Source organism: Pleurodeles waltl, chromosome 5 (assembly GCF_031143425.1).
Source record: "Pleurodeles waltl isolate 20211129_DDA chromosome 5, aPleWal1.hap1.20221129, whole genome shotgun sequence".
Taxonomy (NCBI): domain Eukaryota; kingdom Metazoa; phylum Chordata; class Amphibia; order Caudata; family Salamandridae; genus Pleurodeles; species Pleurodeles waltl.
The window spans coordinates 1,509,089,276-1,509,112,027 of record NC_090444.1 but is presented as its reverse complement, the minus strand read 5'-3'; the positions used below and the strand labels follow the sequence as shown (position 1 = coordinate 1,509,112,027).

Sequence of the window (22,752 nt, the reverse complement as noted above, 5' to 3'; positions counted from 1 at the left end):
CATCTCTACTCCACTCCATACCATTCCACTCTGTGCCACTCCACCGTACAACATTCTACTGTACTTTGTGTACAATCTACGTCACTCCACACTACAACACTCCACATCACTCTACTCCGATCCATTCTGCATCACTCTACGTCACTCCACTCTGACACTTTACTCCACTCTACACTATGTCACTCCACTCTGCAACTCTCTTACACTTCACTCCACACCACTCTACAACATTTTACTCACTCTGTGCCAATCCAAACCACAACACTCTACTTCACTTTGACACTCAACTCCACACCACTTTACTCCACTACCTCACTCTGTGCCACTTCTCTCTACACCACTGAGTGCTACTCCACTCTACAACACTATACTCCACTCTGTGATCCTGTATTCCACTATATGGCACTCTACTGTACAACACTTTCCTCCACTCTACAACAATCCACTCAGTGACACTATTCCAGGACATTCTACTTCACTCTACAACAGTCCACTCTACTCTACAACACTTTGCTCCCCTCTACTACACTCCGCAACACTATGCCACAACATTCCACGACACAACATTCTACTCCATTTTGACACTCCACTCTGTGCCACTCCCTTCTACTACACTACACGCTGTGCCACTCCACAACACTCTACAACACTCTACTCCACTCTGCCACTCTACTGCACTCTATGCCACTCCAATCTATGACAATGTAGACCACTCTACAACACTCTACGCAATTCCCTCAACTCTACTCCAGGTCACTCCACTCCACTCTACACCACGCTATTGTACGACACTAGGCCACCCTATGACACTTTACTCAATGCTCCTCCACTCTACTCCCTCCTTGGCACTATGTACCAGTCCACTCAACACTCTACTCCATTCTGTGCTACTCCACTGTACGACACTACTCCACTCTACACCCGTCCACTCTACACCACTCAAGAACACTCATGTTACTCCATTGCATAATACTCTACTCCATTCTGTCACTCAACGACACTTAATACACTCTACACCCCCCCCACTGTATTCCCTTCCACTGTACTCCCTCCATGACACTCCAGTGTACGCTACTCTACTCCAGTCTACTCCATGATACTCCACGCCACTCCACTGTTTTAGCCATGCGGTAGAGCATCCACACTGGTGTAGAGCATGGTCAAAACACACTGGCATAGCTAATAGCTCTTGCATAGGCAAGACCTATTGGCTTTTCCAATGCTTTTTTCAAAGATCTGGCTGAATCAGGAGTCCAAAGCAACACACGAAAGAGATATTTGGCGTCAGGAGACTCTTCATTTTACGAACTGAGGGAAGTCTTATCCAACTTCCTGTGAGGCTATCATGATTTATCTAATTGGTACTCTTCATATGCTACCCCAGTTGAGGTGCTTTTCCATGCATGGATTTTTACTTCCTCCAAATTCAAGGTTCAAAGTAACTTCATTTGTGTGCTACTTCCATTAGGTTGTCAGAACCGTCAGTAGGGTGGCTCGCACCCCATCTGCAGGCATTATGCTCTTGATACTTCTTTACCGGGTACAATAAGCCTAAGCAATCATGAGAAATATGTTTGCATAAAGGCATTTTTGTGTGATGTTTCCCTTCTCCTCCTTCCCTGCTATGTTCTTCTCGTTTGTGAGGGTACCCAGTGGATGGCAGTTTTAGCGGACCAGGAAATAGGGTGCTCTTATTCCTAGTCCAATTCTTTCTTCTGTTTACAAGACCCATTCACCTTCACCTCCGCTTTCAGTCAGAATATTGCACTCTTCATGAGGGTACTGGTGAGAGTATGCATCTACTTGGAGGTAACGAGCAGTGGTGGCCCATGCTGTATGCGTACGCCTGCCTGGTGCTGGATGCAATTCTTGAGCCTGTCAGGGTACTCTTTAGTTTGGAATAGGATTCTACCTTGGACATAAAGATAGTCTCATCCAGGAGGTTCTCAGTCTACTTGATAACTCATTCACAGTAGCTTTTTGATAGGCATCCTTGAATTCTCTGAAACTTGGAAGGCGACTAAAGACTGGAAACTATGGTAGTGATTTTAGGAGAACAGTACATAACCAAGCATCAACAGTACATGGACTACTATGCTTACGTTTTATCCTCCTGATAATGTTTTGAGTTGGAGTGCTAAATACTGGCCTTGCCAGTTGAATGACAGATATGCCCTTTGTTGTGGACAAAATAATGTTCACGATTCCTATTAATTCAAAAACGCGCCTTCCATTCCCAGGAAACTAGATGGCATTACTGAATGGGAAGTGGGACTTGGAAAGATTCTCCCTGATACTTTGGCACATACTTTTGGCAGCTATTTTGAGAACCAAATGTAGTTCGGTAAAATTGCAGGTTTTGCGATGCATATGTGAAACGAGTAAAATGCAGTAATTGATTTTGCCTGTTATTCTCTTTCACAGTTGTTGCATTCATCATGGCCATTGTGATGGGAGTGAGATACCGGAGGTCAAGGAAGGTGATGCCTGCGGGAATCGTGGCCGGCTTAAGGTCAGTTTCTTGTGTGAATATCCGTGTTAAAGGTGCATATGCTCCTTCAGTAGTTATGTCCGCCATGTGCAACAGACGGATCCACGAGGCCCACTACACCGCCATGGATCAAGCACACAGAGAGCCGACAGCTGTTGTCAGTACTGCCTTCTTTTCGTTGAAAAGGGCAACAGTTCTGTTTTAAACGTACAGCCATGAGAACCCACTGAACTATAAAACCTTGTGTGTTACTCAATTTTCACTGTTGATTGTGCTTAATAAAAGCTGGAAGCCCTCGTCTAGTTCACAGATATCTGAATTGCCCTTAGCCTGATGGGGGATAGGCAGTACTGTAGTTGTAGCAAAACTCCCCATACATCATCCTACTAGCCATTACGTATTGCCTATCCCACTTATTTTGTCTTTTTTGGTGACTTTATTACGCATTGTCCTTGTCGAGGAGTTCATTTCCATTTTTCACAAGTTTCATAAAAGGACATAATTTCACTTGTTTTTTGCCATAACATTTTTTGTACCTTTTGGTATGTCCTAAATATTTTTCGTATATATTAGATGGCGACCGGACCAGCTGGGTTGTTCTGTATTTCTCTTTTTACAAGTTGAACCTTTCAGAGATCATCTCCAGGTCACTAGGTGTATGTTCGCTCGCAGAGCACCTGGCGAGTCCTAAACCTACGGATGACATGTCGGCAATTGTTAACAGTTTCTTTACCTTAAATTGCCGCCATGAAAAACTAACGCAAGCTAGACTATCCTTCCTATTCGACATTCTGTGGAATTAGATTCCTCAGCCAAACACCCTCTCTGAAGGTTGCAGGCTACGCCGATAGAGGAGGAGGAAAGCCAAATAATAATTTAAAATGAAATTCGTCTGAATCAATAGATTAATCTCCTTGAAAGTATCTATGTAAGACACCAGGAGGTGTCGTGGCGGTGTTGCAAATGCCATTCAATTGTTGAAAAGCAAACAAATTGAACTTGAGAAACTCCCGAAGTGGAGGTCTGATGGGAGAAAAAGGTGGAACCGAGAAGTGCGGCCGCCGTGCCAAAAGGGATGCAGTCGACAGGAGCAAAGTCAATCTGCTAGTACATGGTCATTATTTAAAAACAAAAAAAAACACTCCCCGATATAAATTGGCATTAAGAAAAATACAAAAGTTGAAAGTGTTCAGTCTTACCGTATTGGTCACAAACAGACCACGCTTTAGAACACCTTGAAGTGCTAAAGCAACTGCCTGTTTCAGAACACTTACTGAAGGTGCTGCAGCACTCCGCACTAGGCGCCCATGCGTCAGCACACTGCCAGGGCACAGTGCAGAGGATCCACTGACCCGGAAGTCCATACCACTTTAAGAATAGCTGCCACGCCGTGCAATCACTGTTCGGGCAATTCAATGTGTATCTAAGTTACACGGTATCACTGACTCTCTAGAAACTGACAAATCAGTGGAACAGTAAAAGCTGCTTTATTTGAACACTTTCTCCTAACGTTGCTATTGATATTCATAATTCATGTACGAGAACCATCACATTTTCCTGTAACCCGTTTGTTTTTTTATTTGAGACAGTCTTTGTCTTCGCCTTGGTTTAGCTAACTGAAACTGCGGCCTAGGCATGTGTGGCCTAAGTGTGGTTTAAATATGTGTTTCCTTCAGCTATAAACAGGAAAGCAGACCACTAGCTTTGTCACATCATCTCAAAGCACGTATTAAAGTTTAGTTTCCCACGCCACGGTTATTACTTTATCTTTTCATTTACTCTTTAGTTAAGGTTTTTATTCACGAATATTGTTACACGTGCTTAAGCTTCTTTTTGTTTTACCTTCCCTGTTCCCCTTTTTGAACTGTGTTCGTACTTCTCCTTAAACGTGTTGGGTAACATAGGCCTTTGTTGCGGTTAGTACTATTTCGAACTTTGTTGCGTTTCCATCCCTTCCAGCACCAATAGTCTTTTATTATTGAATGCTCTAGGCACTTCTTGCGTACTCTTATCTGGGGATAGTGATGTCATATGTCCTCCGTAGACAATAAGCTTAATGAAGATCCTTGATGGTTTTCACTCCGGGACTAGTTATTATAACTTTTATACACATTACAAAAACGTTTTTTTTCTGATGGATACTTCTAACCACTGACTCCTCACCTTTTGATTCCCCCCTGAGGCACGGGCTGAGTACAGAAACATATCCTACAACAGCTCCCACACACTAGAAGGTGGTGCCACTGGGCACTGGAGTAGCCTAATCTCACCTCCAGAAGTGATGGCACGGAGTCCAATATAGATACCACCCATGCTCGCTATAATAATTTCCTTTCCCCCCCCACACCTTTTGATGCAGATCCGAAGCTCCTGTCCCAAAGTTTTTATCAGTGTTCACCAAACCTTTCATTAGTGTTCACCAGATACTGAAAACCTAGAATGGCAGGTGTGCGTAGGAGAAAGTGTTTCCTACAAAGACTTTAAATAGTGCTGCAACTTCCGAAAACAGATGTTGGCCACGGATCTGCATGATGCCTACTTTTGGTGCTTAGCTTTCAAGCATGACTCGTAGTCAGGAGGGCAAGTGCTCCCAGATGTCCTCTAAAGATGTCAGAGTGTGAATCAAAGCCGTGTTTCACCAAATACCAGAAAACAGGTAGGCAATGTTTGAAGTCCTGAACCAACTTCCGAGCCATGTCTTGTTCCAGGTCCAGGTCACCATCCTCTCAGGTAAGTCCAAGGCAAAGTCAAAAGGCAAGTGTTGGCAAAAAATAGATACAATAGTTGAATCATCCCCACCATTCCCTCCCCAGGGAGAGGTCGCACAGCCAGGTTTTTCAGGATCCGACTCCACTGCTATTGCCTTTCTCCACTTCCATACCATAGTTGAAGCCAATGTGCCCCGCATTTCACAGGTCATCAGTGGCTTTGTAGCAGATGGAGGCCTTCAGGGAGACAATGCTGCAGCTTTTTCCCATGATTCAGGGTGCCCCTAGAGTGCCATCAGGCCCCATGAATATATCAGGTCCTCCAGTTGTACTTTAGCCTGCAGGATCCTCGGTGGTGCTGACAGCGTCCACTGGACTACACCTGGCCTCTTGCCGGCTGCAGGCCATGTCGCCACACCTTTTTTGAAGTCCATGCCAGTTCCAGTGTGTATGGTGTCAGCCCATGTTCCAGAGGCATCAGTTCCAGATCTGACCCCGATGTCAGTTTCAGCACTGCAACAAAGAGTTTGGCTACCTCTCAATTGATGGCATGCTTTGAAATCACCTAATCCCAGTCCCTAGTCTATCAGGACTTTCCTACGATGCCCTTAACTCGACAACAGTATTACTGTTGCCTATTTACTGGAGCCTATTTTTAGTTCTGACACTGTACAGGACATTCAGCATGTCTCTCTAAATGAAAACCAGGAGAAGATGGGCAGTTTGCTCCCCCTCGGTACACTGATGCTGATCTGTACGTACAAAATGATGCAAGTGGCTTTGACACCTCTTCTGAGACTGTGTTGGACTTGCCATTTGGTTCCCCCAACTGAAGAAAGCCCCTCTTTTGTGGTGGTGATAGTTTGCAGAGCCACAGAAGTCCTAGTGTAGTAGTTACCTACTGTGGAAACTGAAGCAAATGTGCTCACAGACATTTTTCAACCAGGTCCTTCAATGTTGCTGCCCCTCAATAATGACCTGACTGAGGCCTTGATGGCAGCCTGGTCCAGGCTTTGCTCAGTGCTGTCAGTAAGTTAGCCTATTGCTAGGCATCATAGTTCTGCCGTGGAATATTCAACTTTCCTGACACAACAGTTGATGCCAGAAAATCTAATTATACAGGCGTCTGATGTGAAGGTATACCCTAATGCCTTCAGCATGGCTCCGCTGGACAGGAAATCAACGTTCAGTAGTAACACACTCTGAAAGAGTGAATTCTCCTCTGTCAGTCTAGCTTTGAGGTCTCTTAACGCTTTTTACCTTATGCGCTGTTTACTTATGCCCATTGCAATATGGCACGCAAAATATTGCGCATGTAACCAAAGGAATTCAGAAACTCATTTGATTACACAGTTCATAATGGGCATGATGCGGTCAAGTACATTTTGTAGGTCAGTCTGGACACCACATACTGCATTGGCCATTTGATGGTGCATCAGCATGGTGGTCCAGCACCATGCCTTGTGATGCACAACATTATTTTTTTTATGACATTGTTACGTAAACCATGGCTATGGTCTAGGTCTGCAAGGTCTGGCTTTCCCACCCATGGATGCCTGGTCTGAGTTCAGTACACCAGTGCTTTAGCACCCCACTGGGCATAGCTGCTGGTGTGGTGTCCGTGAGTTCTCAGTCACAAATAGCCGCTTACGGGGATCAGGAACACAGTGGTAATTCAAACCCAATTTTATTCTTTAGAAAACACACACAAGCACTGTACTAAAAAAAAAACAATACATAAGTTTAAAAGCGTCTGTTTAAACTGTCCCTTTTTGTTGCTTAGTACATGAGTAATAACACAGAATATAATTAAAACAACACTGACTGTTACTTACACCGAGAATATTATGAACATTTCTAATGTGATTTTAATGTTCATATCAGCCTAATACCCTAAAGACTACTTCTGTGCACTACATTATGAGAGCATGGATTAGCTAAATTTCCTCTAGAGGTTCTGGAGACTCAGCGCACTGAATACCTGCTTATACTAGAGCAGCTGTGATTATCATCTTTCAGCTAAGAAAGACTGTTCCCCCAGCAGAAAAACACACATCAGCTAGGCTCAACTCCTCTAATCTCTGTATTGGCTCTCAGCATAAGAATGGATGCAAAAACAAAGCCTTGTCCTGGATAGGTTTCACACCTTGGTATGGACATCGGCTGAGCAGATCAGCCAAACAATTAGCTGGAACCCTGCTTTCTTCAGCTGTTTCCAGCTAATTGTGTGTACAACCATGTGATATGGGTTCCTCACCAGGTGTGATGGGAGCCGATATCGTGTGAAATTGGGTGGAAGGTCTGCTGTCAGATCTTGAAATGTAGATATTATAATTAGTGGACGTGTATTGCCCTATGTGTTAAGAAGGTCATTGATTAGATGAATGGCCACTTTCATGAGTTCTGCGAAAGATAATGACTTGCTGAATGTGGACCGAATGCAGACAGACTAACAATGTATTTAAAATGGAGTCTGGCTTTGGGAGTTAACAACGGCATGCAGGCATCCCTGATTGACATGCGTTTGAATGGCTTCAGGCTCTTCAAAGAAAAGCCTGCTCTGCCTTTGTGTGTTTTAAAGATATTCTAGCTGTGGCTCGATGCCTAGGCCTGCTGTCTCCTGCCCACCAATTTTACCAGTGTGGAAATTCTGGGACTATTCGAGTAACCGCTCCTCTTGCCAAGGCAGTTATCGCAATCTTTTTGTTGCGCCACTGGATGAATGGCTGGTCGAGGCTCTTCACATCCGCAAGGGCAGCAGATCCCCTCCTCGGCGTCATCCTCTGTGACTGCCACCAAACCACTCATTACCCCTTCATTGGGCATTTTTATCCAGAAGGGGGCAGGATTAGGTTTTTTTGTATCCAGCTGACAGAGTTACCTCGCACAAGTGGGTATTAAAGTTTATTCAGAATGGCTATGTTCTCCCGTGTCTGACTAGCAGCTCGTTTTTCATCGACTTTTGCTCAGGGTTCAGGGGCTCATGCTGCTTTTCTTTCACTAGAAATACAGACACTGCTTGCCAAAGGGGTAACAAAGACATCCCTTGTGGCGGGGAGGAACTGGATGCTACTCCCAGTACTTCCTGGTGCCCAAGGATGGCTGACTCTGATCGATATATCTTTGGTGTCTGGATATCTTTTTTCGGACGGACAAATTCAAAATGCTAACTGTGGTCCAGGTCCTCTCTTTTCTAGACCTTACAGATTGGATTGTGTCCTTGTATTTACAGGAAGCCTACTTCCATATGCTCGTAACACAGTCTCATAGGTGTCACAGGTGTTTCCTTCACTTCATTGTGGGGTCAAAACATTCTAGCTCATCCTCTTGATGTTTGACTCACCTCAGCACTGTGGGAGATCACAAAGTTCATGGCTGTGGTTACTGCTCATCTTTGCAGGTCAAGAGATCAAGTATTCTCAAACCCTGATGCCTGGCTGTTGGAAGGCAGGCTAGCCACAGCCAGTTGCAGACAACCTGCAGGAGGTAGTCTCCCTGCTATCGTCCCTGGGGTTCTCCATTAAAGAGCCAAAATTCTACCTTCAGCCAATGCAGTGGATTTCCTTTATGGGGCTATTCCGAAAACGGTGGTTTTCAGAGCTTTTGTACCCCATCACTGTATCTGGGATATTGAGGATATGATGCAGATGTTTTGAACTTGGTCCAGAGTTTTGGTCCAGAAGGGTTCCGAGGCTTCATGGTCTCCTGTTCTTGTGCTGCCTTACGCCTGTTGGCACATGTGGGCTCTGCAGGTGAAACTTCGCCTTCAAAGGGATCAATACTGGGTGTGCCTTTCTGACACCATCTGTGTTTCAGGTGGGGTGAGCCTGGACCGTCAGTGGTGGATGAAAGATGTCATGCTAACTTGTAGCAGACTCTTTTCCCTGCCTGGGTTGGGGAGGCCAGGTAAGCAAGTTGGTGATCAGTGTCTCTTGTTTCCAATGGAACAGAGGCACCACATAAATCTTCTGGAGCTGTGCGCCATCCGACTGGCCCTGAGAGCCTTCCTGCTTCCTATTCGGGGCAGCCCTGCTCAGGTTCCGATTGAAAACATGACCACCATGTGGCACTGCAAAAAGGTGTGGTCATGTGTGGTGTAGTTTAATTGTTTCAGGCACTTCAAGTTCAACTGTGCGTCATCAACATTCCAATGTTTAGGGTTCTGGGGGTATAATCCCTTCATATAGGATGTGGATTCAACAAATATATAAGCCCACTGTATTGACCTGCCACAGTGTCTCCCTCTGCAGACCTTATTTGTCCCCAATAGGTTACGAATATTCTCCCAAAATAAATGCAATATGAAAAATAAATGTATGCAAATGTATTTCATGTAATTGAATCATTTCTTGATTTTCAACTGATTGTCCTTTTACTTTTTTCATGTATATGAATTAATCTCCAAAAGATAAAATAAAACGGAACCTCAATGCATTTCGGACCTCTGGTCCTTCATCAGGGGGTGATATTCACTATGGAACAAAACAGATTGTGCAAACATTTTTCTCTCTCAATTATGTGCCAAAATATCTATAAATGAATGACGATGATGCAAGGAATATCTCTCCCACACTCGTGAGTTCTCATAATCTAGACCTATAACAAGGTAAGTAACAACTAGTAATTCACGATGTAAACTACATATGCAATGATGAACAAGAAAATCAATATGTTTTTGAAGTTGACCGATGCGTGTCTCCTAAGGAAATGGGAAACATGTTGACACCAAGTCAAAAGCCAGAGTCACTCTTTCGAGTACCCAGTGTTCTCCAAAGCACGCAGGTGAAACTGTGCTTCATCCCAGGCGGTGTAAGCAAAACCAAATTCTGACCCATACTCATATGAAACTACAGTGCATAAAATCTCCTGAAAAAGTGAAGTAAGAGACCGAATCAATCTTGACTTCGTGTAGATCGAAACACATCAATACTAGCCCAGTGGTCCAGATATGACCCACTAGCCCAGTGGTTCAGGTATGGTCCAGCTTGAGACTCAGTAGAGTGCTCAAGGTTTAAATTTAAAGCAAAATAAGCGCTCACAAAGCCAGTAGGTCTTGCCTGTGAGTGCGATTGGTTTTAGCAATGTTTTGTATCCATGATGTACAAGGGCAATGGATGCTTGGGCGGTGGCTGAATCAAGCACACAGACAACAAAGGAAGGGTTGATGGAAGGGATTGGTGGAGGAACACAGAGGTGAAGGAGCATTCGAAGCAGACTGCTGTAAAACTTATGCGGTCTCGTAGAGTGCTTAAACAAAAAGAAAAACCTAGCGATAGAAAAAGCGAGCAGTGGAAAGGCACAGTAATGCATCCATGCTCCAGTGGAGGGACAGGCACACGAAGAGGAAGGAAACCTATGGAAGCTGATGAATAAGAAGCATGCAAATGAGAGACAATGAATCCAACCAATGGTATGCAATAGGTCAAATCAAATCAAATCATTAACATTTATAAAGCGCGCTACTCACCCGTGCGGGTCTCAAGGCGCTAGGGGAAAAGGGGGGGGTTATCGCTGCTCGAACAGCCAGGTCTTTAGGAGTCTCCGGAAAGCGGAGTGGTCCTGAGGCTGGTGGGGAGGGAGTTCCAGGTCTTGGCCGCCAGGAAGGAGAAAGATCTCCCACCCGCCGTGGAGCGGCAGATGCGAGGGACAGCAGCGAGTGCGAGGCCAGAGGAGCGGAGGAGGCGGGTGGGGACGTAGAAGCTGAGGCGTCTGTTGAGGTATTCCGGTCCCTTGTCGTGGAGGGCTTTGTGTGCGTGGGTGAGAAGTCGGAAGGTGATCCTTTTGCTGACTGGGAGCCAGTGCAGGTGTCTCAGGTGGCCTCTAAACCCCCTTTAATTTAACAAAGGATCTCTCCAGTGACAGTGCATGCTCTGTCTTAGACACATCCTACGTCCATCAATCTCTTAACGGCGTATTTTCAAAATTTTGCCTAAGACTATTAAGAGATTGATGGATGTAGGATGTCTCTATGTGTACTTTCTAGAGACACACATTTAAAGAAGTGAGAAAAGGGATGTGAAGTCCAGATACTGTCCACTGTAATGTTTTCCTTGCTCTCAACTGGTAGTGACAATATAGGAGTATTTGTATTGATTGTTCTTCATTCAACGGCCTATTTATGGGTGTATGGCACAGTGCATCCTCCACAGTAGTACCTGCCATGACACAAACACTGTAGCTATAAGCTGTATTCTTGTCTAGTGTCACAAATATGACTGACATGTTTCAGCCTTGTATCACAGAGTCCCGCAAAAGCCTTTCCTCTGCGATCCCATATATTGAACTATTCTTTCACAACTACTAAGAAAGTGTATAGATGAGAATACCCCATGCCTTTTGAAGAAAGATCTAGACTTGCGCTTTTAGGTGGATCATAATGGATCTGTAAAACAAAGATAAATAAATCATATCTTCTCCAGTAAGTGACAGCAAATATCCAAATGAGAATGTCCCAACATTTGAGAGTACCACTGCAAAAAAACACCCCCACCCGTCAGCAGAATAAGTGGTGTCCCATTCACAACGTGCAAGCCAGAGCAGAGCCTTCTGTTATTCTTATGCTTTACTTTGATCACGCTTTATTACATTTTAAATTTGGTTCCTTGTAGTATTTGATGCAAGGAAGCTTGACCTCAAACACAGGAGCTACAGAGCCCAAGTTATTTTTTCATTTGCCCCACTTTGTTTGGTACTTTCAACGCTATACTGACTTTTTGAGACACATCCCCCTGCACCACAGCGACCTTCTTCAAGGACACAGCTGCACAGTGGGCACACTTGTGAAGTGATGCACCAGAGGCAAGCCTGATCATGCCCATCATTCCCAGACTCTGGTCAAAAATCATTAACCTAGCGCCCAGGCTTTTATACTCAGCAACTGTACTGCGATCTCTTCATCAATCTAGATAGTTCTCCTGTACATTTCCTAGTCATGAGTTATATGGATCTATTTTGTACTTGTATTGCCTTTTGACATAGCACCACACCCTCTATCATCCCTATTGTTGCCCCCATGCCTAGATTTAATGAAGTCCACACTGAATATCATTCATGTAAAACTGTCTGCTAAATGTTCGGTGGGTTATCAGACAAATGTTGCTTCCATCACGGCTTAAGGCAGATCCAGACATCTTGCTTGCATTACCAAAAGGATTCTCTCTTGTTCATTTAGGCTACCCCTAATCCAAGGCATTTATATCACCATTCCTTTTCGCTCTAAATTTGCATGCTCAGTTCTGAAATTAGACACTTTGTCAGATGCTGAAGGTAAATTATTCCATCTCAAATTTACACCCAACTTCTCTATGCCTGGATGACTTATCTGTCTGCCTCCAGGCTATTCAGCTATTTTTACAAACTCCCTTAAGGAGATCATTGTCCTATTATGTGTAAAATATTCTAATTTTATGATAATGGGTGACTCGTTCCCGGTAGACGGTTTATTTCCAAACATCTAAGGGATGCAGAGGAAGTCCCAAGCGAAGGCTCTCAAGAAAGTCTTACTGGCACTCAACCTTGCCCAACTAGTCTCCAACCCGACTCAAATGAGCAGTCACAACATTGACTTGGTGTTCTCTAATCGTCCTACTCTTCCTGTGTTCAGCCGCTCGCATGGCCAGATCATTTTCTTGTGCCAATTAAAATCCTTAAAGCTGTTCAAAGGATTACTCAGTCTTCTCAACCTATTTTTCACAGCACTTGGTCTAAATTTAATGCTGATGAGTCGGAACAGGCCTTTAAAGCGTCACCTCTGACCCAGTGCATAAATGTTGATAATCATATGCGGCCGTACAACAAATGGCTCGCAGTAGCCATTGATCAAATTTCTCCTCTAAAGACTAAAAATACCCTAAGGCAAAAGCCAGCTGCACATTGACTCTCACACCGCCTTAAAGAGGCCAAATGTAATTGCAAAGCCCTACCAAGGGTTAACTATGACTCATGACGCCAAAGCAAAGTGTAAACTACATTAAAATGTACCATAAACCTATTTGGGCAGCCCATTCTAAATATGTTGCTAGCAAAATTACTTGAGCAGAAATGCCCAAGAGAAATCTTTAACACTGTCAAATCTTTTCTGTCCCATAATGTGTGTCAGTTATCAGTATTGCAGTCTCAAGCTCTTTGTGGTGACTTCTTGGGGTTCTTCAAAGGTAAAATTGCCAATATTTCCCAGAATGTTTAATCCTGCCTCTAGAATCTATGTTATCGGGCTTCACCTCAGCTGCTGGGACTTCATTTTTAGGTAGAAGCCTACCAGACAGTGCAGTTGTCTGGTCTGCTAAAGACATCTTGGGGACATTCAGAAACCTTCCCTGGGTATGCATTCCGACCGTTGCTTTACATTGGGTTTGTGGTTTGTAACTCACATTTTCTGACTTTCTATTTGCTAACTTTCTTTGTTTAATGCTCTACAGGTTCAGTTTGTCCCTCCTAAGGAGCAAAGCCTTTCACACTACGCCTCCTTGTATGTATTCTTCCCCTTTCTGTAAACAGGCTTGTAAATCTTTTTCTTATCTTGTCACATTTGCTCTGCATTCAAATACAGAGGTAAAATGTCAGGCTCTGTCTTCCAGGGAGCTTAGTGTTTACTTTCGTTGGTCTGACTTCAAAGTGAGAGGATTTCTGACAGTCTTTCTGGATACTGGGGTAGAGGAAAGGTTGTTTTCTAACACACAACATTTAAATGAACTGTGAATGTATTTCAGAATATATCGGAATTAGAAAGCAAAAATGAAGCATAGTTTTTGTTCTGAAGTGTGTTGGAAACAAATACTTTAATATGATCAAAACAAATCAGTACACCAGGTGGTGCGATTTCCACACATTATCGTTTGTGCATTGTATACCTTTATTAGTAAAACTATAAGTTTGTGCAAATATAATATTCATTTCAATTGAAAATGTGTTGTCTGTAATGGCAGTGTGCTACCACACCGTGCATACTCCACTCTACACCTCTGAACTCTGCACCTCTCTACTCTGCTCCATGCACTTTATGCCACTCCACTCTATACCACTTCAGTCTAGGCCATTCCACTCTGCACAACTTCGTTCTACGCCACTGCATTCTATGCCAAAGACACTCTAAGTCAATTCACTCTACTCTATACCACTGCACTCTGCCAGTCTACTGTACGTCCCTCTAATCTGCTCTGCATCTCTGCACTCTATGCCACTGCATTCCACATCACTTTACGTCATTACTCTACGCCACTACACTCTACCTTGCACCACTCCTTTCTATGCCACGTATCTCTACCCTGCACCACTCCCCTCTATGCCACTTGACTGTACTCTGAAAAATCTACCCTGTACCGCTGTAGTCTATGCCACTGCGCTCTATGCCACTCTATGCCGATGTAATCTAGGCCACTGCACTCTACTGTACACCATTGCACTCTACGCCCCTGAACTATATGCCCCTCTACTCTGCACTACTGCATTCTATGCCATGCACTCTAGGCCACTATACTCTACACCACTGTAATCTATGCCCTGTACACTGCACCACTCTACTCTTCATATGCCACTGCGCGCTATGGCATTCTACTCTGCAAATGCCACTGTATTCTACACCACTGCACTCTGCCACTCTACTCTGCATCACGCTACTCTACCCCATCCCTCTCTACATCACTCCACTCTGTATCACTGCACTACTATGCAACATTCTAATCTGTGCTACTACATTCTACAACACTGCGTTGTAAGCCGCTGATATCTATGCCACTGCACTCTACGCCACTGTACTCTGCAGCACTCTACGCCAATGCACTCTGCACCAGTCCACTTTACTCCATTGTACCCTAGTCCAAGAGATTCTACTCTGTGTCATTCCACTCTACGACAGTCCACACCACTCTCCTCTACACTGATAACTTTCAGTCATGCTGGTGTACAATAGGGCTAAAACACATTGGCAAAGCCAAAAGCTCTCGCATAGGCGAGACCTACTGACTTTGCCAATACTTGTATGAATTTAAATCTAGCTCATTTTGGAGTTAGACACAGCTAGTCGCATGTGCAAAGCAGGATCTCCCACTGATCCATCTCCCCATCTTAACCTGAAATTGGTAACCAGCTTGATTAACCCAGTTCTTGATGAAATTTTCAACACTTGTCTTCGGACAGCCATGGTACCACAGTCCTGAAAATAGGCTTAGGTATGACCATTGCTAAAGAAACCTTCAGTTGACCCAGGTGTCTTTCCAATATTTTAGAGGCTGCAGGAATTAGAGAAATAGGTCTGAAATTAGTAAACATTGATTAATGTTCAACTGGCTAGCTATTTGGAATCACCCTACTTACTACATGCCTCTCAGTCAGGCTGATACAGTATTGTACTGTATTGCTGCATAGACTCCAGGAGCTTGGGTATCTCTGGCCTGGTACTCGTACAGCTACATTGATTTCTTTTTAAGCGTTTTCAGACAGCCTTTCCCCATTCTCCTCCTCTGCATCTTGTCAGAATTATGGGATGCTTCAGGGCTCATCACTGAACCCCACCCTGTTAATCGTGTATATGGCTTCCCATGCGACTTGCTTCGGGCTGAAAACTATTCGCAGACGGCACACAGCTAATCATCTCGATTGCAGACAATTCTACACTGGTTCAGACGTCTTTCGAAGCTTGTCTTTCTGTATTGTGATCTGGACGAAAGACAGCTGTCTTAAGTTGAATACCAATAAAACTGAAATACTGATTTTCAGTTCGACTAATTCTATTTAGTCTCAGGCTTGCCTCCACAACCCTCATCTGTAGTCCGAAGTGAAATTTGATGCTGATCTGTCTCCATGCCCCATATTTCCACTGCTGTTGCCTGTTGTTTTTTTCTCTTCTCTGATCACTCAAAAAAATTTCTTGACACTCTTTCCATTAATACAAATTAATCTGTTGTCCGTGCAATAATCGCTGCTAGGCTTAATTGTACTAACTCCCTTTTTCTAGAGCTCCTCAAAGGTTTGATTCACCACCTTCAACTGATTCAAAGTGCAGCATCTAGACTAATATTCACTATCCCCAGTAGGCAGTCTGTTTCCAAACATCTAAGGGAATTTCAGTGGCTCCATTCCTGAAATGTATCTAATTTAAAGCTTAGTTATAAATTGTAGAACTATTCATAAGACTGGACCCTGTAACATCCGAGAAATCGTTAGACCATATTGCCTCCTATGGTCACTTAGATCTTCCTCTGCTAACTACATTCATATTCACAAATTTGCCCATATTAGCAAACGAAGACAATCCTTTGCATCTAACACAGCACACCTGTCGAACTCACCTGATCTTGGTCACGTGCCATAAGTAACGCATCTTTGTAAAAGAAAGTTGAAAACCTGGATCTTTACAGAGTACTAACATTCTAATAATCAGACCTAGTCTTTTTGGTCCTGGATCAAACACTGCTCTCTTAGTCAATCACAAAAGGAGGAGGGAGTACATTGCCTGGCATACCAGCACACTGATTGCCCAGATGCATTGTGGTAAATGCAGTGCATAATAACACACTTCAGTTGAAAATCTTTAATATTCACCATTGTTGGTGCAGTTAGTACTGTGTATATCTAGACAAATGTTTCAAGATTGCTTTCTTTCTTCAATAGAGAGGTACAAGTGAAATTTGGAGGTGCTGGTAATGTTGCTCACAGTCTTCTTGGGTTTACTATTACTACCACGTTTACCACAATGCATCTGGGCCAATTGTGTGCTGGTATGCCAGGCAGTGTGCACCCTCCTCCTTTTGTAATTGACTCCTTAGTGTACTCTTAGCGCCTGAATGCCCCTGGAGACAGATGTTCACACTTTATAAATCCCCTAATTTATTCATTCATCCATTCTTGGTGCCTTTATGCTTGTACATCACTAATTGGAGAGGTGTTCACATTATGCATGGCTAAGGAACAAGGGGAATTGATGATGGGTGGTGATGAAGTAAAAGAGGCAAAATTATTGGGACATATAGATTTCTAATTACCTCCTAATACTCTTTTGAGGAACATGTCAACATGTGCTTCTGTGCCTTTGTTAAAGGACCTCTCAATGTAAGAGAAGTTACTGGCCATTGTTCATCTTGTCCCACATGGGCTGCGACATTTCGACCCAATAAGCTTCGTCCTGCAGTCTTTGAATTACTTATACAATGGTCACTGGGATAGGGCAGGTTTGAACAGAAATAACATAAACTATCTAAATATAAAAAGAAGTCTAAAAATACCACAACCTGCTCAGGCTACACAGCATTAACTCAATATTTGGCCTCAGAATTACCCTGCTTGTAGATCTTTACAGGTAGACATCCACAGACTACAAAATGACAGGGAAGGGTGTTGCGGAGAGCAGAGAACCTCCATGAATAAGAAACAGGGTCCAAAAGCAGGCTGCAGTTACATAGACACTGAAAGCTGGTAGGACGCACTGCACCACAAACATGTTTGCAACTTGTTTGCTAACGGCTGCTGCCTCAATCAGTCATCTTCTATTACTTTTCATTGCATACCTGCCATCCTTCATTTTCAGTAGGCAGATAATCAAAACATATTTGTATTGCAAGCTGTATATTTTTGAAAGATAGCCACGGCTGTGCATTCAGCAGAGTGGATTGTTTGTGTAGCTCTCAAAAAGAAGAAGCACCCATAATATAAATGTTTAACAGCATGTGTGGCTGTAGGTACACATGCTCTACATACTTCTATCATCTAGTGTTGGGTCCGGAGCTGTGCCAGTTGTTTTTCTTCAAAGAAGTCTTTTTGAGTCACGAGGTCGAGTAACTCCTCTCGGTGATATGGCACATAGGCATCGACTCCATTGTTAGATTGTTTTCTCTCTGCCGTCAGGTTCGGACATGGTGCCTCCGCTCCATGTTTCAACTCTGCTCAGTATGCTTCCTCTGTTTTTTTACTGTCTTTGATGAAATATATATATATATTTTTTTAATTTATTCAATTTTTGATAAACATGGAACAACAAAGCCCCAGGAGCAGTGCAAATGCATACACAGATAATCCCGGCAGTGTCCAATCATAAAATGTCTTTCAGCCAGTCAATGATAAGATATAGCAGGGGAAATATTCCCATCGTGCTCGACAAAAATATTGTTTTTGATGGCACTTTTCCACTTCTGCGTTTCTCTTGAAATTCGTCGGTTCGGAGTCCTTCCACCACTCCTTGGGGCACTGCCTATTTGGGCCACCCTTCCTGCGTGTCACCAGTTCCAGTGAGGATATGTCACTGAAGGAATGGAAACCCTTCAGATATTGCCTTTGTTGTTACGCAAAATATCTGCACACTGATCAACACCTTGTATGCTATCTGTGCTTTTCACCCAACCACAAAGAGATTGACTGTGACACCTTCAAATAGTTCTGTTCAAAGACCCTTCAGGACCGCAGTGTTCATCGGCTTGAAATGTCGCAGAAGGCCTCGGATGACACTCCCGATCTTTTCAGCGTAGAACATGTGCAGGAAGAGCCGATCACGAAGAAGAGAAGGCCTTCTCGATCAGAGATAGCTCGGCTCCGATCTCAAGGTGGATTTGGAAATGCTGGCGATAACATTCGCCCAGCGGGTGAGTACTGCAGCTCCTGCTCCACCACCCAAACCTTCCCAAAAAAATCTGTGGCTTCCCCACTTCTACTGTTGGAGGTTGCCGGGCACAAAAGCCAAGCCTTTGACATAGACCTCTGTGGACTGAGAGCATGTTTCGGCATCAACCCAACCCTTGGTACCGGTCCTGCAGTCTATTTCATCTACATCGGCTCTAACGAAGCCTCACCCATCCAAGCCCAAACTTTCGGTTCCCAAAAGCTTTGGAGCGCAAAGACTCAAGACTATATTCAGCATCTACATCCCCTGTAAAGCATATTCTTGAAAAATTAGACTTTCGCCAGATGAAGATACAGTTTCAAGTGAGGACTGACTGCGTTATTGCTACTCCTTCCTCTCCACTTTTACAGAGGAAGTTGACTTTTGAGGAGACATTGGACCTCCCCCTTCCTGCCAAGAAGAACACTAAGGACAAGGCCACAAGCCCGGCCTACCATCCTTCTCCTACACTACCGCCTCCAACCCCCCCCCCTCATTCTCCTTCATCATTGTCTCCTACACATGACCCACTTGATACCTCACCTCAGGGGTCACCTAAGTTGGACACAAGGGGTTGGGGGGGCCGTTATATGATCCTGACCTTTGGGACATATATGACACTGATCCCACCAGACCACACAACCCAGAGCTATAACAAGCTTGTCCCTCCCCTCCTGAGGATACAACTTCCTAACAACAGGTTATTGCTAGGGTGGCAGCCTTTCAATGTCGAGCTGCACAAAGAACCCCTAGAATAGAACTTTCTTTTCTACACCATAGCTTCTACACATAGGAATACTCAGTTTTTGTATATGCTACCAGGCATGATGGGGCATGCCAAGGACATTTCAAGGATCCAGTCCAAGCTAGGGTCATCACCCCTCAGGTTGACAAAAAATATAAAGCTGCGCCTTCAAACCCCTTATTTATCTGGAGTCAAGCACCACCTGACTCCATTGTCACAACCTCTGCACATAAGAGGGCAAACAGGCTACTGGGTATAATCCCCCACCCCCCTCCTGAGAAGGAACGCAAGCCAATAGAAGCTACTGGGAAGAGGGTTGCTGTGCAGGCCACCAACCACTGGTGTATCGCCAATTCTCAGGCCCTGTTGGCCTGTTATGATAAAGCCCATTAGGACGAGATAGAGGAACCTTTGCGGTACCTCCTGGAACAGCGTAGGAAGAGAGGCCACTTAATTGTAATGGAGGGGCATGCCATTACAAATAATTCCATCCTCTGTGCCCTTGACGCTGTAGATACTGCAGCTAAAGGGAATGACTAAATGTCGACATATTTCCCTACCTGGACGATTAGCTCATCAAAGCCAACACACATCAGCAGTGGCAGTAGATCTATTTCATAGACTAGGGTTTACTATCAGCATCCCCAAGTCTCACCTTCAACCTCTACAAGTTCAATCTTACGTGGCAGCAATCTTAAACACACAGTTAGGATTAGCCTATCCCAAACCTGCTCGAATTCAGAACTTGCAGGCAACTCTGCCCCACTTTCAGGCAAACCAAACACTCAAAGTAAAGATGGTCATGCATCTGCTAGGAATGATGGCTTGTATTGCCACAGTCCCACGAGCAAGGTTACACAAGTCCTCTGCAGCAGTGTCTAGCTCGCCAGTGGTCTTAGTCACAGGGTCACCTGCAAGATCTAGTGTTGTTAGACCACCACACTCACTGTTCTCTGCCATGGTGAAACACTAACAACCTGTTAAAGGGGCGGTCTTTTCTGGACCGTGTTCCTCACATTACTCTCACCACATACGCATCACAGACTGGTTGGGGTGCCGACCTTCAAGACTTTACATTACAAAGGTCTTTGGGATGCCAGACATCAATTTCTACACATCAACTACCTGGAGCTTCAGGCTGTCTACCTAGCACTGAAAGCTTTCCTTTCTCACCTGTCTCACAAGGTGGTCCTAGCCCGGATAGACAGTATGACAGCCATGTTTTATCTACAAAAACAAGGAGGGACACAGACCTCACAACTATCACACCTGTCTCAGACCACATGGAAGTGGGCTGTTCATCACAACATTCACCTTTTAGCGGAATACCTTCCGGGAACAGATGACTTTGCAGACCTGCTCAGCAAGATGCAGCAACAAGCCCACAAATGGGAACTCCACCCACAAATCCTTCTTCTATATTTTCAAAAGTGGAGGTTCCCTTAGATTGACCTTTTCACCACAGCAGAAAACGCAAAATGGCCAAACTTTGCAACCAGGTATCCACTATCCAAATCATCCTGACTGTGGATGAGTTGGTCACGTATATTTGCCTATGCTTTTCCACCTCTCCCTCTCATTCCATTTCTGGTTGGAAGCTCGGGCAAACGTCTCTCACCATTATCTTCATAGCTCCCACTTGGGCACATCAACCCTGGTTCACAACACTGCTAGATCTGTCAGTGGTTCCTCACAAGAACCTCCGCAACAGGCCAGATCTTCTCACTAAGAATCGAGGACAAATCAGACACCCAAACCCCAAAACTCTCAAACTATCAATTTGGCTCCTGAGGTCCTAGAGTTTGGCTACCTTGACTTACCACCACTAGAGCCTGTTAAGCAGTGTTAGACCGGACATCCATGGCATTGGTTTCCTCTAACCTTTTGCCTTTCTGACTCATTTTTGCTGGATTGTTGGGTTCTATGCACTTTACCACTTCTGACCAGTGCTAAAGTGCAGGTGCTCTGTACTCTAAAACTTGGGGGCATATTTATGAGCCTCTAACGCCACCAGAGCGTCACTTTTCGTGATGCTCCAGTGGCCCTGTGCCCAGTGCCGTATTTACAAGGTGGCATTAAGCCACTTTTTGTGGTTTAACACCTCCATGAAAATACTACCCCTTCACATGCAGCCCTTTAGATGGAAGGGGTGTGCAGTGGGTGTTGCTGTGGGTGTGCCACAGCAACACCCATTGCATTTTGACGCTGCCTCAGATTTACGAGTTTTTGTAAACCTGAGGCAGCACCAAAATGTAACGCCACCCCAGGGGGGGCCTTAGAGTGGTGCAACGAGGAGGAATACTTTTATTCCTCCTCATTTTTTTTGCTTTTTCTATGTGTGCTGCATTCTGCATTCTGCAGCACACACAGAAATAGCAAAATTACAGAAATTATTGTTTAGGTGCAAAAAGGTGTCCCTTCCTGCACATAAACAATCATTTGAAAATTATGCTTTGGCATTTCTGTGTGTGCTGCATTCTGCAGCGTACACAGAAGTGCCAAATCGCAATTTGTGATTGTTTATGTGCGGGAAGGGACACCTTCCCGTGCATAAATAATCACACCTCTCAACACAGACAACCTTTCACAATGGTGCAAGGATGCCTGCATTGACGCCGGTAGCTAAATTCAGCAGCAGTGCAGGGGACAACACAGGGGCGCACAGTATTCAATTAAATAAGGTGCATCCCTGCGTTGTGAAAATGATAGAGCACGATGCTGCCAATTTGGTACTGCGTTGCGCTCTGCCATTTTCCAATAAATATGGGCCTTGGTATCACTGGCTTTCCCCAATTGGCATAATTAATTTACTTATAAATCCCTAGTAAGGGTGCCCAGGGCCTGTAAATGAAATACTACTAGCCTGTAAATTAAATACTACTAGCACTGACTGAAGGCTACTGTAGTGGGTGGCACAAACATGCCTCAGGCCTGCCACTTCTGGGCAGTTCTAAACTGCTGTACACAGTTTTCAGGCCCGACACTTCCTTTTTATTAAATATGCCACCCCTAAGGTAGGCCCTGGTTAGCCTCAAGGGTAGGTGCAGTGTATTTAAAAGGTTGGACACATACTTCTTAGTTTGAAATGTCCAGATACTTTCTGTCCCATTGATTAACTTTGGGGTTGCCTTAAAACATCTTTTAAGTGTAACTGTCAATTGGGAAAAGATAGAAGTATAGAGTTTGGTGTCTCTGGACTCACAATTTAAAATCACAACTATTG

General features: G+C 44.3%; 1 protein-coding gene across 3 annotated transcripts in view; it reads left to right on the top strand.

Moving 5' to 3' along the window:
• The window catches only part of TMEM14A (transmembrane protein 14A), a 203,511-nt gene that overhangs the window by 163,154 nt on the left and 17,605 nt on the right, over positions 1-22,752 (top strand). For all 3 annotated transcript variants that reach the window (XM_069235808.1, XM_069235807.1, XM_069235806.1), the window contains exon 4: positions 2,425-2,512. In XM_069235808.1, the coding sequence (XP_069091909.1) occupies positions 2,425-2,512 (88 nt within the window). The remainder of the gene's footprint in view (positions 1-2,424; positions 2,513-22,752) is intronic.